Source organism: Ambystoma mexicanum, chromosome 9 (assembly GCF_040938575.1).
Source record: "Ambystoma mexicanum isolate Mex_15411 chromosome 9, UKY_AmexF1_1, whole genome shotgun sequence".
NCBI classification, from domain to species: Eukaryota; Metazoa; Chordata; class Amphibia; order Caudata; family Ambystomatidae; genus Ambystoma; species Ambystoma mexicanum.
In genome coordinates this window covers 1,557,791,880-1,557,806,564 of record NC_090931.1, presented here as the reverse complement: position 1 = coordinate 1,557,806,564, position 14,685 = coordinate 1,557,791,880, and the positions used below count along the sequence as shown (strand labels likewise).

Here is a 14,685-nt window from a genome sequence, read left to right as displayed (position 1 = left end):
CTGCATGCAACGAACCTTCAGGCACTAGGGTGAATAAAGCATTAACTACGGAAATCCCAATGCCTTCAAACTTTTCATGCTAGCCAAAATTGCTTGGTTCATCACTACGAGATATAATTCCTCTCTCGTAGCAACCCACCATCTTGATGGTTGTCCTCCAATCCCCCCCCCCCCGTTTCCCCTTTCCTTACAGGCTCTTGGTGCCAGCACCACATGTGGGATACCAACAACCACATGTAAAGAGTTTTATGTAGTTGCTCCCTCCCTCCTAGACAAGGCACCACACGGTGGCCCGTCCATACTCAGGTCACCCAAGATACAATCGCCCTCCCTTCCACCACAGGTAGGACATTGGGTATCTGACCAGAGGGCCAGAGCAGTTCATCATCTAGCGTCCACTTAGGACTTACCCCAATTCTCCTATTTATTTCTCCTCTGCAGCCTTTTACTGCTAATAGAAATCCTTTCCTCGTCCAACCGTCCATTGTGTACCTGAGAATTCTGTTACTGCTCAGGCAGTCTCTAAGGCCCTCCTTGGTATTTTTACCAGGGTCGGTTTTCCTATGGAGGTTATCTCAGACAGGGGGACCAATTTTATGTCCCACTACATGAAAGCCATGTGGAAAAGCTGTGGAGTGACCTACAAGTTCTCAACAGCCTACCATACCCAAACCAATGGGTTGGTAGAGAGGTTTAATAGAACTATGAAGAGCATGGTAGGTGCTTTAGAAGAACCCCTTAGAAGAAAGTGGGACCTTTTACTGCCATTCCTTCTCTCTGCTTATAGAGAAGTCCCTCAGGAATGGGTTGGCTTCAGCCCCTTTGGGCTCCTCTATGGTCATCCGGTTAGAGGTCCATTGGGCCTAATCAAGGAAGGGTTGGAGAGTGCTCCTTCCCACAAGCCAGTGAGAGTCACTGACTATGTGTTGGGTCTCCGAAGGAGAATGACACACATGATGACAGAAGCTTTGGATAACTTAAAAGCTGGTGTCATGGCCACTTGCCCAGGATCACAGGAGCGGCACCATCAAGTGGAGGGACCAGGGGGTATCATGATTCACGCACGTCCCTTCACGCCCATCCTCGCCCCTCTTCTTCGTGCCTCAGAAGGAGGGGGACTTGAGGACCTGTATTGATTACAGAGTAATCAACCAGATTACCATGAAAAACCAATACCCTTTGCCACTTATACCCGAGCTCCTGGATCAAGTGAAACACGCTCAGATTTACACCAAGTTGGATTTGCGAGGGACCTAGCACCTTGTGAGAGTAAAAAAAGGAGACAAATGGAAGACGGCCTTTTGCACAAAGTATGCCCTCTTCGAATACCAAGTCATACCTTTTGGATTATGTAACGCCCCTGCAGCATTTCAATTCATTATGAATGATGTACTCCGTGAGTTGTTGGACATTTGCACACTTGTCTACATAGATGACATTCTCATCTACTCCAATTCCAAAGAAGAACATGTCGGTCATGTGCGAGCAGTTTTGGAAAAACTTTGACAACACCAATTATATGCCAAGCTGGAAAAAAAATTCTTCTATGTTACTGAGGTCGAATTTCTCTGTTTCATGCTCACACCGCAGGGAGTGCATATAGACACACAGAAAGTTGACGCAATCTCACTCTGCACTAAGAGGCAACACTTAGTGCATCCGCTCTGTACTGAAAAATACATTTGCTGTTATGATCTCTCTGCAGGGTATGGCAACAAATCCCTTGCAGTCTATGCTGAGGAGGAGACAGCAGTTTCAGCCTTTTCAGAGCGTTAGTTCAGTGTATGGACTTCTGGTTTGGTGGCTGCAACGGACACCTGTCAACTGAGCCCCTGTTCTGAATGGGAAAATGGATCTCAGCAATACATGACTAGATGACATGGCAGATTCAACCCCCACTTGGAAGGAACTGAGAATAACTCATGAGACTGGGTGTCAGGACCTTCATCAAGCCACATTTTTCAGGGAGACAACCAAGTGCCAAACTGAACAGGGCCATTGGCCTTCTGTTAGGGAGAATTCTCAATAATGTGCCATCCCGTCACCTTAGAGACCCCCAGCAACTTTGCTGGATTTTGAGGACTTGATTTTTTTAAGTAGGTATGGCTATATTTCATATTCGAACCTGGTTATTCAACCAATACTAGTACCCGTTCTTTCCTACTCTAGCAGAATGTCCATCTGCCCAAATCTGCAACTTTATCGTGCGTAACCTGTATGACCTGCATTCCGTTATTTTATACATGTCTTGTTTGTATGACCAACTATTAAGATGTCTGTAACCATGCTGTGATACCCCAGGGTCTGGGCGTGTAACAAATGAAATAAATAAAGTAGACCAACACTCAGGAGATGTTTGTTTACTCTAGGTGTGCTAAATGCACAAGCATGGTGGTGGCAGCAGTGACTTTTTACCATTTTGTGGTGCTTTTCGTTTTAGCTTTACTGTGTTTGGCTACTAACTGTGGCTGGTGCCAAACATGGCCGTGCCATATGGATTTTCACTTGTCCTTTGAGTACTTGAAAATCCTTATATGGACTACCAGTGCCCGGCAAAGCAGATGTTTTTGGTGCGCTGCTGGGGTTCTGTATGTGTTTGCTGGCAGGATGTGGGCTGGCACTGTCTGATCTCCATCCTCAAACTGGTTTCAGTGTGTCTGCGTGGTATGCATGAATGTTCCCGCCAGTGGTCCTGATTGGATCACTCCTGGGGTGTTTGTGTGGGCTAGTCCTGCTTTTGGCTAGTGGCAGTTTCAGCTCTTACCTTGCTTTTTTTATTTTTTATTTTTATTTTGCTTTTCAAAAAGGAATACAGGCTTTTCGACCAATGTATGCAATGTATATATTCCAATGTATCCCCTCCCCAGACCTATCTCCCTCACATAGGCTACCATAACTGACCGTCCAATAAGATCCAAAGGCTAACAGACGAGACCATACCTAGACACCAAACAGAGTAAAAGAGCATCTAATCCTGGCGCTGTAGGGTAGGTCCATCAATCCCACCAACACAATAGACCCCGTAGGGTGCATCTCCAGACCCACAAGTAATTTTAAAGGGCCTCATTACGACCCTGCCGTCCGGAAAGAACGGTGGTGGTAAAACCGCCACCACCGTTCTTTCCGGACCGGCTGATTAAGAGTCCTGCAGGCGGGAGGTGTCACTCCCGCCAGGTCTGACCTGCTGGGTTTAACACCACCCGCCTGCAGACGGAAATGGAAACACTGGCTACGTCATAGACGGAACCAGTGTTTCCATTGTCCCCATCCTCATGGAGTCCTATGGGACTCCATGGGAATGGGGATTTACCGATTTATGCCTCCGGAATTACCGGGTCACTGGGGTTGTAATGCCCCAGTGATTCCGGCAATCACGGAGGCAGAATGGTAATACGAGTCCAGCGGTAACTTGCCGGAATTTCCGGCACGGTTACCGCCGGACTCGTAATGAGGCACAAAGTCTTTGGTTCTCCTCTCCCTCTCTCACCAGAAAGGAACTCCACTCTGTCAAGAAGCTTTCCATCTTGTCTTTGACCATGGTGGTCAACTTATCGTATGTGAAGATGTCCCACAGTTTAATTAACAGTTCCTTCCTGATTGGAGTGGTGCTGTCTTTCCACTTCTGGGCAAGGGCTAATCTTATTGCTCTTAACATTGCCTCCACCATTTTCGGGAACCTAGCGGTTTCAGAGTCAGCGGGTGGGATGCCTAACAAAACCTGCAAGGGATTTCAGAGTCCGGGCCAAACCAACCGGGTCCTTGATCCAGCGAAGGACTTCTGACCAATATGTCTGCACCTTTGGACACTCCCACCACGTGTGGTACAACGTTCCCTTCAGTCCGCATTCCAAGTCTTGCGGGGGATAGGTGCCACCAGTGCGAGACCTTAATATGATGCTCCTGGGCTGATACTGCGAACATTCGCTTGTAAATGTTTCCCCATGTATCCGTCAGAGAACCTGGAGTAACCTAAAGGAGCCGAGACTCCTGTCCAGCTGTGATTCTCATTTTGTGTACTCCTTATGGACCCTTTAAAAGCTCCCCACCTCTTGAGACTTAACCTAGACCACTCGTCACCGCTACCTTGAACTGGTTTGGCTACAGCGCCTAGAGTTGTCCCTGTCACAATAGGTTGGCCTTCCATACATCGAGCCTGAGAACGGAGAGGATCTTGTATCCTTCAGGGAGGAGTGTGTCAAAGCTCGTGAAAGAGCTATCCTTGAACTATGTCTCTGTGATGGCGAGCACATCAAGATCCATGAGTTCGAGGAGTTTGCAGATGTCAGACGCGTGTTTGACAGCGCAGCGACAGTTGAGCGTGGCAATGTGGAGCAGCTTGCCATCTTTGAAGGTCTTCCGCAGGGGAAGGGGGGCCAGGGGACAGTGGTCCCCCCCAAGGGTGGCAAGAGGGCCAGAGGGATAGTGGAGGATGGCTAAGGAGCCAAGGCCGACAAGGGAGCCGGGACAGTGCGGCAAGGTAAGGGCGCCTGTGCAGAGGAGGAAGGCACAGTGGGCAAGGGAGCCTGTGCGGAGGAGGAAGTTGGCACAGAAGGCAAGGCAGCCTGGCCGGAGGGAGAGATGAGGTTAGAGAGGTGAGGGAGGAGCCTGTCAAAGAGAAGGTTTGGTTAAGGACCCGGAACCATGATGGTTCCTTTGATATAGCCATTAATGATGACTCTGAAAATGGCAAAGAGGTCAAGGAGGACCTCCCAGCGTGTGCCACCATTGATGGGAGAGGAGTCAATAGGGGAGAGAAAGCTGACCATGTAGCAAATCCATAGTTAAGGTGCATTAATGAAAAAGAGGATGTGTGGCCAGATTTAATGATGGAGATAGGGACGCAGTTAGAGGGGATAGGAGAGATAGATGGCGACATAGCTAGCTGCAGTGGGGAGGACACTTGCCACTCTGAAGTACTGAGGCACAAGGAGGATGGCGAAGCTGGAACACGAGGGGCGGGGACAGTGCGCACAGGTAAGTTTGATTTTAGCAGGACGAAATTAAGACCCATTTCAGCCACTGGGCACAGCTAAGTTCGGTTTTACCAGGACAGAAGGAAGACACCATGCAGCCACTGGGCACAGCCAAGTTCAGATTTAGCAGATAGAAGGAAGACACCATGCAGCCACTGGGCACAGCCAAGTTCAGATTTAGCAGAACATAATGAAGACACCATGCAGCCACTGGGCACAGCCAAGTTCAGATTTAGCAGAAACAGCATGAAAACACAATGCAGCCACTGGGCACAGCCAAGTTCAGATTTAGCAGAACATAATGAAGACACCATGCAGCCACTGGGCACAGCCAAGTTCAGATTTAGCAGAAACAGAATGAAAACACAATGCAGCCACTGGGCACAGCCAAGTTCAGATTTAGCAGACAGAAGGAAGACGTCATGCAGCCACTGGGCACAACTAAGTTCAGATTTAGCGGGACAGAAGGAAGACACCATGCAGCCACTGGGCACAGCCAAGTTCAGATTTAGCAGAAACAGAATGAAAACACAATGCAGCCACTGGGCACAGCCAAGTTCAGATTTAGCAGAAACAGAATGAAAACACAATGCAGCCACTGGGCACAGCCAAGTTCAGATTTAGCAGACAGAAGGAAGACGTCATGCAGCCACTGGGCACAGCCAAGTTCAGATTTAGCAGACAGAAGGAAGACACCATGCAGCCACTGGGCACAGCCAAGTTCAGATTTAGCGGGACAGAATGAAGACACAATGCAGCCACTGGGCACAGCCAAGTTCAGATTTAGCAGAAACGGAATGAAAACACAATGCAGCCACTGGGCACAACTAAGTTCAGATTTAGAAGAACATAATGAAGACACCATGCAGCCACTGGGCACAGCCAAGTTCAAATTTAGCAGAAGCAGAATGAAAACACAATGCAGCCACTGGGCACAGCCAAGTTCAGATTTAGCAGATAGAAGGAAGACACCATGCAGCCACTGGGCACAACTAAGTTCAGATTTAGCAGAAAGAAGGAAGACACCATGCAGCCACTGGGCACAGCTAAGTTCAGATTTAGCAGAAACAGAATGAAAACGCAATGCAGCCACTGGGCACAACTAAGTTCAGATTTAGCAGAACAGAATGAAGACACAATGTAGCCACTGGGCAGAACTAAGTTCAGATTTAGCAGAACAGAATGAAGACACCATGCAGCCACTGGGCACAACTAAGTTCAGATTTAGCAGAACAGAATGAAGACACAATGTAGCCACTGGGCAGAACTAAGTTCAGATTTAGCGGGACAGAATGAAGACACCATGCAGCCACTGGGCACAACTAAGTTCAGATTTAGCAGAACAGAATGAAGACACAATGTAGCCACTGGGCAGAACTAAGTTCAGATTTAGCGGGACAGAATGAAGACACCATGCAGCCACTGGGCACAACTAAGTTCAATTTTTAGCAGACAGAATGAAAACACAAGGCAGCCACTGGGCACAGCTAAGTTCAATTTTTAGCAGACCGGTTGAAAACACAAGGCAGCCACTGGGCACAGCTAAGTTAAATTTTTAGGAGGAATTGGGAGTAGGAGTCCAGCTGAGACAGAGTGAGGGGTGGGGCAGTCAAAGGTGAGTGGGTAGAGGATGAGTGATTTATTTACGGGAACTAACCTTCAGGGAAGTGGTGAATGTCCTGTTATTTTTCAGTGGGCTTAGGAAGGTGTGTAGGTTCTCCTCAACCTCCATGTATTCGTATGGGGGTTATGGGGGACCCCAGACCTGGCCAGGCAATGGACAGGGAACAGACAGGGCATTCGATGTAGGCCTTAGCTGAAAGGGCCGGCTGCCACCTCACGGCTTCATTGATTGGCTAATGTAAGCCTAGCCATCCACTGGGAGGGGAGCAGGCTCAGGCCACTGGATGCCTTCAAGGGCTACAATGGGGCGGCCATCTTGAGGGCCATAAACAGCAGGCCAAGCAGTAAAAAGGATTTCAATTTTCTTTTTTGTTGGTGCGTGAAGCAGATGAAAAAAGTTACATGCTGATAAGGTGCTGGTTTCCTCACAAATTAATATTGCAGCTTAACAAGGGCGATGCACGCTGCTTGTGGTGCCACACAAAAGCTTACCCCAAGCAAGGAGCCATAGATGAGGTTACGGCACGAAGATTGTAGGGCTGCAGTAGCGCGGTATTCAGCTGTTGTTCCCACTGCAGTTGTTGAAGAAAGAAGAACTTCAACTTTGCACCCCTTTTATTACTCTGTGTCCCCCGAAGTTCAGCTCTGTAATTCCATTGCACCATTTTGAATTCAGTATTCCTGTTAAGAAAGATGTTTTGCGAAAAAGTGGCAAGTGTATTGAGCATCCAAGCACTTCATAAAGATGCCCGGGGGAAATGTTTAATTGTAAACAATGCGATGGTTATTTGCTTCCCTTGCAAACGACTTTACTGAAGAATGTATTTTCCAAACAGGGCCAGAGGTTACCACGCTGGGTATTAATGAAGATGGGGAGTTCTACCCAATCGGCATCCAGGACTATGTTAGAAGAGAGAGTGCAAACCACCCAACAGGTGAGCAAACTTCACTGCTATTTAAAAACACATCAAACAAACTTCTGGTGGAACCACATGGGAAAGTGGGTGTCCTTTCCAGCAGGACTGGTTTCTAAAGTGTACATGTCTCCCTCTTGTTCAAGTAGGTACAATGTCTTGGCTTGGAGGATATGCTGGTTAAACTGCTGACTATCTCCGTTCAAAATATGCTTTAGGATTTAAGGTGGTCATGAAGCAGAATGTGGTCCACAAAAGAACCTGCAAGGCACCAAAGGTGTCTCGCCAGCTAGTCCCTGGGGATCAGTCATCCAGGTGGCCAGGACACAAAAGAACCTGTGAGGCACAAAAAGTGTCTCACCCGCTAGTCCTCTGGGACTTGTCATCCAGGTGGCCAGGACACAAAAGAACCTGCAAGGCACCAAAGGTGTCTCGCCAGCTAGTCCCTGGGGATATGTCATCCAGGTGGCCAGGACACAGCCATCACTTTTGGATCTAGTTCCTGGGGGTAGACCAGTGTGGGAGGATCACAGGGTCTTGTGGGAGTGGGGGAGAGGCAGCTTTTTTTCTTCTTTTTTTTTTTTTTTTTTAACATGCAACCCCTCCTATTGTGTAGGATCCAGTGTCCCAACTCCCCCACCCCCTTCCCCGTACACCCCTTTCTGTACAAACACTAGTCCGAGGAAGAGGGCAAATGAGAGTAACAAGACTAGCTCTTCTACATCGAACTGGACCTGTCCCGCTAATCAGGTCAGGCAAAGTCAGGCACTTGCCTTCAAGTGCATACACCTGATTCCAATTAGCTCTCCTCACACGGATAAAAGGCCGAACCTAGAGACACAATCTGAGCTAGGAGGAACAGGAGTACAAGCAGAACCTCAGAGCCGAAGGCGAACATACTGGAGCAGAGTGACGGACTACGGGATGAGAGCAGAGGGTAGAGAACCCTAGGAGTTCCCCGCAGGAGGGCGTTGCATTCACAAGGCCGCAGAACACACGTGGAGAAGGCCAGATAACAATATCAAAGACTGCATTGTGCTTCATGGATGCCAGCGACCCTCCCGGGTGAACGAGTTGGGGGGGGCCAGCCCAAGCCTGTGATACTAACCTTGACTCGTGAATTGGAAATCGAAAAAGCAAGAGAGAACCGCACACAGCCAGTGAGTTGGCAAGCGAGCTGAGAGCCTGGTGTGTGCTAGGAAAGATTGAGGTTTTGTAACAAAATATCGCAAGTGAAGAGTGCACATGTGTGGATGAAACGCGAGGAAAGGCAGACCTGCTAATGAACTTAAAAGCAAGAACAGCTGTGGTATCATCGATACTGAGTAACGGAGTGGTCAGCCGAAAAGGAATAGCCCACTAGAAAGTCTTCATGAAAGGTACACTGTTTGAAACGATAAGAGTAAATGAACTGTAAAAATAAAAGTGAACGAAGTTAACCCTGAGAGAAGCGGAGAGGAAAAACAAAACATTGAATTCTGAATCGAAGTGGTCCTCCGGTGGTCTGTAAAGGAAGCTCCGCATATTTCAATGTTTTTGACATCCGAAAAGCGGTCTGAGCCCGGCAGAGGGAGACCCGAAGTGTAAAAATCTTTGGGAAGGGAGCCCGGAAAGTGTTCTTGAACTGTGAAAGTCTGAGCCCAGATGAGGGGGACCGACGTTCAACTGTGCATTTTCTGAGGCTGGCAGAGGAGGACCAACATTGAACTATGCAAGGTCCGAGTCTGGCAGAGGGGGACCAACGTTGAACTCTGCAAGGTCTGAGCCCAGCAGAGAGGGACCAGTGTGAACTTTTTGTTTCGTTATTTCGGGAAGACTGGAACAGGCGCCTTTAATTTTGGAAGGCCAGGAGGGCCTCCATCTACTTTCCAAACTGTTTCAGTGTTAAAGCCTGAGACAGTGTGTCACCCTGCCTACAGAGATGGCCTTATTCCGTGCTGTCTAAACGTGGGGAGGAGAGCAGATTCAGCACATTTATTCTTTGCTGAACACTGATTTTCCTTTTATATACATACTTTCTTTACACATTTTGTACAAGAGATGGGGCAGGCATTAGGTTTTATTAGCGTAGGCCATTTTGATTTGACAGACATGATTAAGAATACTGTCTCCTGTTGGTATCAGTAGCAGTCTACTGCGACCCCTCTTGCGTGATCTGTGGTCATTGCTCCATCTCCTTTACAAGCTGTGAGGCAGAGGGAAAGTTGCTTTAAGTGGCAGGCACATCCAGACCCAGTTTCCACAGAGGTGCTCGCGAAGGTCTTATCACCTCCCAGCCCCGTGGGTATTGACTTCTACCCCCAACGCAGCTTCCTCTAGGATACTCTGCTGATTCTGGCCCTCCTTTCTGTCACCCCACTTGCTTGTCCCACCACTCGCTCTGTGCGGGAATTACCCCTCCCCCTGCCTTGAAATGTTCCCTGCTTCTGGACTGACTAGTAGTGCATGCCTTCTACTGTTCGCCTCCTGCCACCTCCTTCTCTTGATGTTCTTCTGTCCCCCTCACTTCCATTTTGTCCACTCCTCCTCTCAGCTTTTGCTAGATTGGCACCACGTCACCCAAACACCCACAGACTGCAGATCCCGTGACAGATGTATATGTCCCGCTACTCCCTCCCCTAAGCTTTGGCTTCATTCAAGTGTTTTTATGAGTCTCTATAAATGGATTTGTTGTCACCTTAGACTCTTAAACACAGGTGTTGTTGAGGTATTCCAGATTGATAGGTGGACTGTGGCTTAAAAAACTGTGTCTGCCATCGTGGACTGGGACATTGCGTAGTTTTGCGCATGCGTCATGCTTTGTCGCAGATCTGTGATTTGATTTTGATTATTTCTATAGCGCACACAGAACGGACTCAACTGTATCCGGGCATAGGTGGCAACTATCCGAGAAGAATTTGCGGTAGATATGATATGATAGTTTATTTATATAGCGACTATACACAATGTCTTTCAAAGTGCTTCAAGGCAAGGGAGGGAGCAAGGGAAACTACAATGACATTCTTACAGACCATGAACAGTAAGGTTGTGAAATTAACTATCGTACTTGGCCTGACGACATTTCAGATTGTGCAAGAGTTAAGACATAGATAAGGAAGGGAGGGGGAGAGTGGAAAGGAAATGGAAACAGACATGCGACTACCGTACTAGGCCTGATTTCTGGTAGAGGCGGAGAAAACAAAATCTGAGTGAGAGGGGTGCAGAAAGGGAGGGTAGAAACAAAAGAAGTGATTATCGTACTAGGCCTGACGACATTTCTGATAGTGCTGTAGTGGGGGAGGAGACAAATAAGGGCAGGGGGAAGGAGACAGACGAGGTTGCTATCATACTAGGTCCAGGGACAATTCTGATAGAATAAGTGCATAGAAGAAAGTAAGGGAGAGGAGGAGAGAACAGAGTAAGCGGTCAAAAAGAGCAGAGAAGCAAGAGGGGAGAGCAAATACAATTGCAGAAGTCAGTAGTAACACATAATGTTGCAATCCTGGATACAAGATGAAGAGGGGAACAGCATGATTCAGGGCCACCATGAGAAAGGGTGACACACTGTGAATCAATGAAGTCCATAAAACTCAAATCCAGCATTGGCCCCAAGACAGTGATGGTGATCATGTACCGCTAACAACGCTGTCTCTGTCCCATGTTTGGGTCGGAAAGCAGACTGGAATTCATCCAGCAGTCCCTCTCTGTCCACAAACGCCTGGAATTGGGAGGCCACCACCTTCTCCAAAATCTTGGCTGGCCATATCAAGTTAGCCACTGGACAATAGTTATTCAGAACTACTGGATCCAGGTTTTCTTTTTTTTTTTTTATTAACCAGGGTTTCACCAGTGCTCTTATTAGAGCGTTTGGGACCCGGTCCTCCACCAATGACTTATTCACCAATAGTGTTATGCAAGGTGTAACATTAGCCGCCAGTCGCTTGGCAGCACATGCTGGCATTGTAAAGGCCAGGTCTTTAGTTGGCTTCAGTTGGGGAATCAGCTTGTGGACGTTCCTTCCGAGGAAGTGATGCACTCCCTAAATGCGAGGTGAAGGGCTGCAAGGGCTGGAAGGGCTACAAGGGTGCAGGCCCAGCCAGGCTAGTGCAGGGGAGGGGGTAGGGGGGGTCAGGGGAGACCAAGAACAGGGGTAGTAGACTGGACGAGGGGGGCCTGGTGCCCTGCAAGACTCTACCAGGCAGCCAGTCAAGAAGCAGACATGGACATAAGCAGGGGAGGCGGAGGGGGGAGGAAGAAGAGGAAAGGAAGGGTCCATGGCTCAATATCGCTGCAAAAATATGGCGATATTTTTGTATCACAATATTTTTGCGGGGATATTAACACATGGAACCATCCATAAAGTGCATAGCCTCCTCTGGTAAGGTGACAAAGTACACCTTGCTGTTGTGTTCAATGGGCAGCTTGGCAGGGTATAGCATGGCGTATTATATGTTGTGCTCACAAAGCCTTCTTTTGGTCACCATGAAGGATTTGCAGTCTTGTTGCACTGCCGCTGAGGGGTCCAGGTACTGGTGGATTCTTTTCGAGCCTAGTAGTAGCTCACCCTTGCCCCTTGCGGCATGGAGCAACGTGTGTCTATCGCGATGATTTAGCACACGTGCAATTATTGGGCACAGAGGGGCACCAGGTTTGGGCTTTGGGGCCAATGTGCCGTGGTCTCTTTCAATGGCAAATTTCAGTGACATCTTCGGGTTATCTAGTAGTGTCATCAGTGTTTGCTCCACATATTCTTCCATCAGCCTTAAGGTGTTGCGGCGAGACCTTGATTCCATGTCCTTGTTCTTCTTGCCGATAGTCTGCACTTGTTTTGAGAGCGCAGTGGCATCTGCCCTGAGCGCAGCCATTTCATCTTCAGTCGTGCCCACCCTCTTCTCAACCTCAGTAATGCAGGTGTCAGTTTTGTCCATTCAGGCTTTGATGGAACAGATTGTGCCGCTCATGTCATCAAGCTTTGAGTGTAGCATGGTGAACCCTTCCCGCATGTATTCCATCATACATTGTAGCTTGCTGGACCCTTGGTGTTCGCAGCCCTCCCCAGACGATTTGCTAGTACCCTCAGCTACTTCCACTGCCTTGGGCGTAGTCTTGGCAAACATGTTGATGGAGCTTTTTCCTACCAGCCCCCTTCGTCATTGAGTTGTATGTAAATGTCTGTAGTAAGTGTCTGTAAAGTCTTGGAGTGGGACTCGAGCAGCCAGTGCATTGTGTCCGGCCCTGCGATGGCAAGCTACAATATAGAACAAGGGGCAAAGTCTCCCATGCAGTGGCGTTAGGTTTTGTTACAAAGTAATGCTGTCCCTCCACACGCCTCTCGTAGGCACATGCTGCCTGTGCACCAAGGAGGTGCGTTCCCCCTCCACTGTTGTTTAACCCCCCGCTTCCGTTGGTCGATGCCCTTGGTCAATTAGGGTCCGACTAGTGCCGCCCAATATTAGTTGCTTCTGGCAGTGTGCTTCTGGCCCAGGGGTACGAATGCAGGGGCAGCCGGTGGGGACCTGCCGTGGCGTCTGGGCAACAGCCGGGGGGGATGGGGGGGGGCCTCTCTGTACCGTCTCTCCTTTTCAAGGGCGTGCACTAGCGAATTTCGAAACCACGTGTGCAAGCAGGGGACAGCCCCTCAGGGTTCCTGTCCTGTAATGTGGGGGGGGGGGGTCATCCCATGCATGACCATGAGTCTGGCCAATACAGCGTGCCTGCACTGCGCTACTACGGTGTTAAATCCAGCGGCCAGGGGTGCCTGGGTACATTGTGTATGTATTGGCAAATGTGGACCCACTGGCCACCTGTTATTATCAATATGCTCTTCAGTTGTGCAACTGCTGCCTGCACCAGTTAATACAAGTGCCGCCTCCAAGCTGTGGTACAAATGTTTCCTTACTGCAAGAGCAGTGGTCCCAAAGATTGTCCCCAACTCAGCCTCCCATTGCTGTACTGACCGATCAGTACCAGTGGGGGCTCATCAGACCGCTACTTTGAATGGGGTGGGAGGAGTAGCATATAGCACAGTGGTCTATGGTCATCAGGTAGGGTCTTAAGTGCTGTACTGCCTTGGAATTGGCAGCAGTTATCCCCCGGGCTGGAGACACTCGACACAAAGAAAGCTCCTTCATACCTGAGCGACACGTTGTCTCGAGTACATGGGGGGGCGAGGGGGTAGACTATCTGGTTAGCGCCATGCGTGGAGGCATGCCGCGACCCTCAGCCGCCGCGTAACGGGATCAGAGAGTGCCAAACACAGGCCCTATGCGGGGTGATTTTCCACCAGCATGCACAGCCGTTATTCCGATGGCAATTGTGCAGTGTGCGGGTACATCTGTAGCCCGGAAGATGTACGTAGAAGCCAGACTGTAGTGCCAAGTGCCGGAGCTTTTTCACTATGCCGCCATCTGTCGCATGCAACAGCGCTTCTTAAAATGACTTTTTCGTACCTTTCCGCCAAAGAAAAAGATTCCACCTGTATGGAGCCTAAACCTCGTCCTGGCAGGGCTTATGAAGCCGCCATTTAAACCTTTGTTTTGAAAACCCACATCAGATTTCTAATCTGGAAAGAGACTTTTTAGTGACCATTACGTCCTCTAGCCGTGTTTCAGAGCTGCGTGCTTTGGTTGTAGACACAAGTAGCTCACACAATGGCTCAGAAACAGGGTCTAGATGAATACAAGAAGCCAGGATGTATCCCAGAATCTACCCACAAGCCATACAAATCTCCAGCAAAAACCCAGTATTCCCCCAGGAGGAAGGGGGGGGGGGGGGAGCAGTCACAGAGATGAACTCCAATGGTTTCTGGAGTCCACAGTTGGATATACCACATGACTCAGAAAAACCTTAAACACTCAGGAACAAGTCTGGCTTTCCAGATGGCAGAAGGTCCAGTTGTGGGAGAGAGAGGGGTATATACACTAGTTACTGACTGCTTGTGGTGGGAGGACAGGGTTTAAATTTCATATTGGGCCATGTTCCAGCCAACACCAAATGGAGCTTACGAAGCTGCGATATGGCTTATGGGGAAAAGTCCCATCACAGTATACTGCAGGTGAGTATTCAGTAATACATGGTTCCAAAAGGCACAGAGGAGGTGTTCTATGGCTAAGGTACCTTTGATCGGTTGCCATAGCTTGGCTGTGTGCTTTAGGTTAGTCATAGAACATGTCCTGGGCAATGACCTGCCGAGCCAC

The 14,685-nt window shown here is 48.9% G+C and overlaps 1 protein-coding gene across 3 annotated transcripts in view; it reads left to right on the top strand.

The window, feature by feature from the left end:
- Positions 1-14,685, top strand: part of LOC138489520 (zinc finger protein 732-like) — a 298,978-nt gene that overhangs the window by 265,904 nt on the left and 18,389 nt on the right. For all 3 annotated transcript variants that reach the window (XM_069617265.1, XM_069617266.1, XM_069617264.1), the window contains one exon: positions 7,433-7,531. In XM_069617265.1, the coding sequence (XP_069473366.1) occupies positions 7,433-7,531 (99 nt within the window). The remainder of the gene's footprint in view (positions 1-7,432; positions 7,532-14,685) is intronic.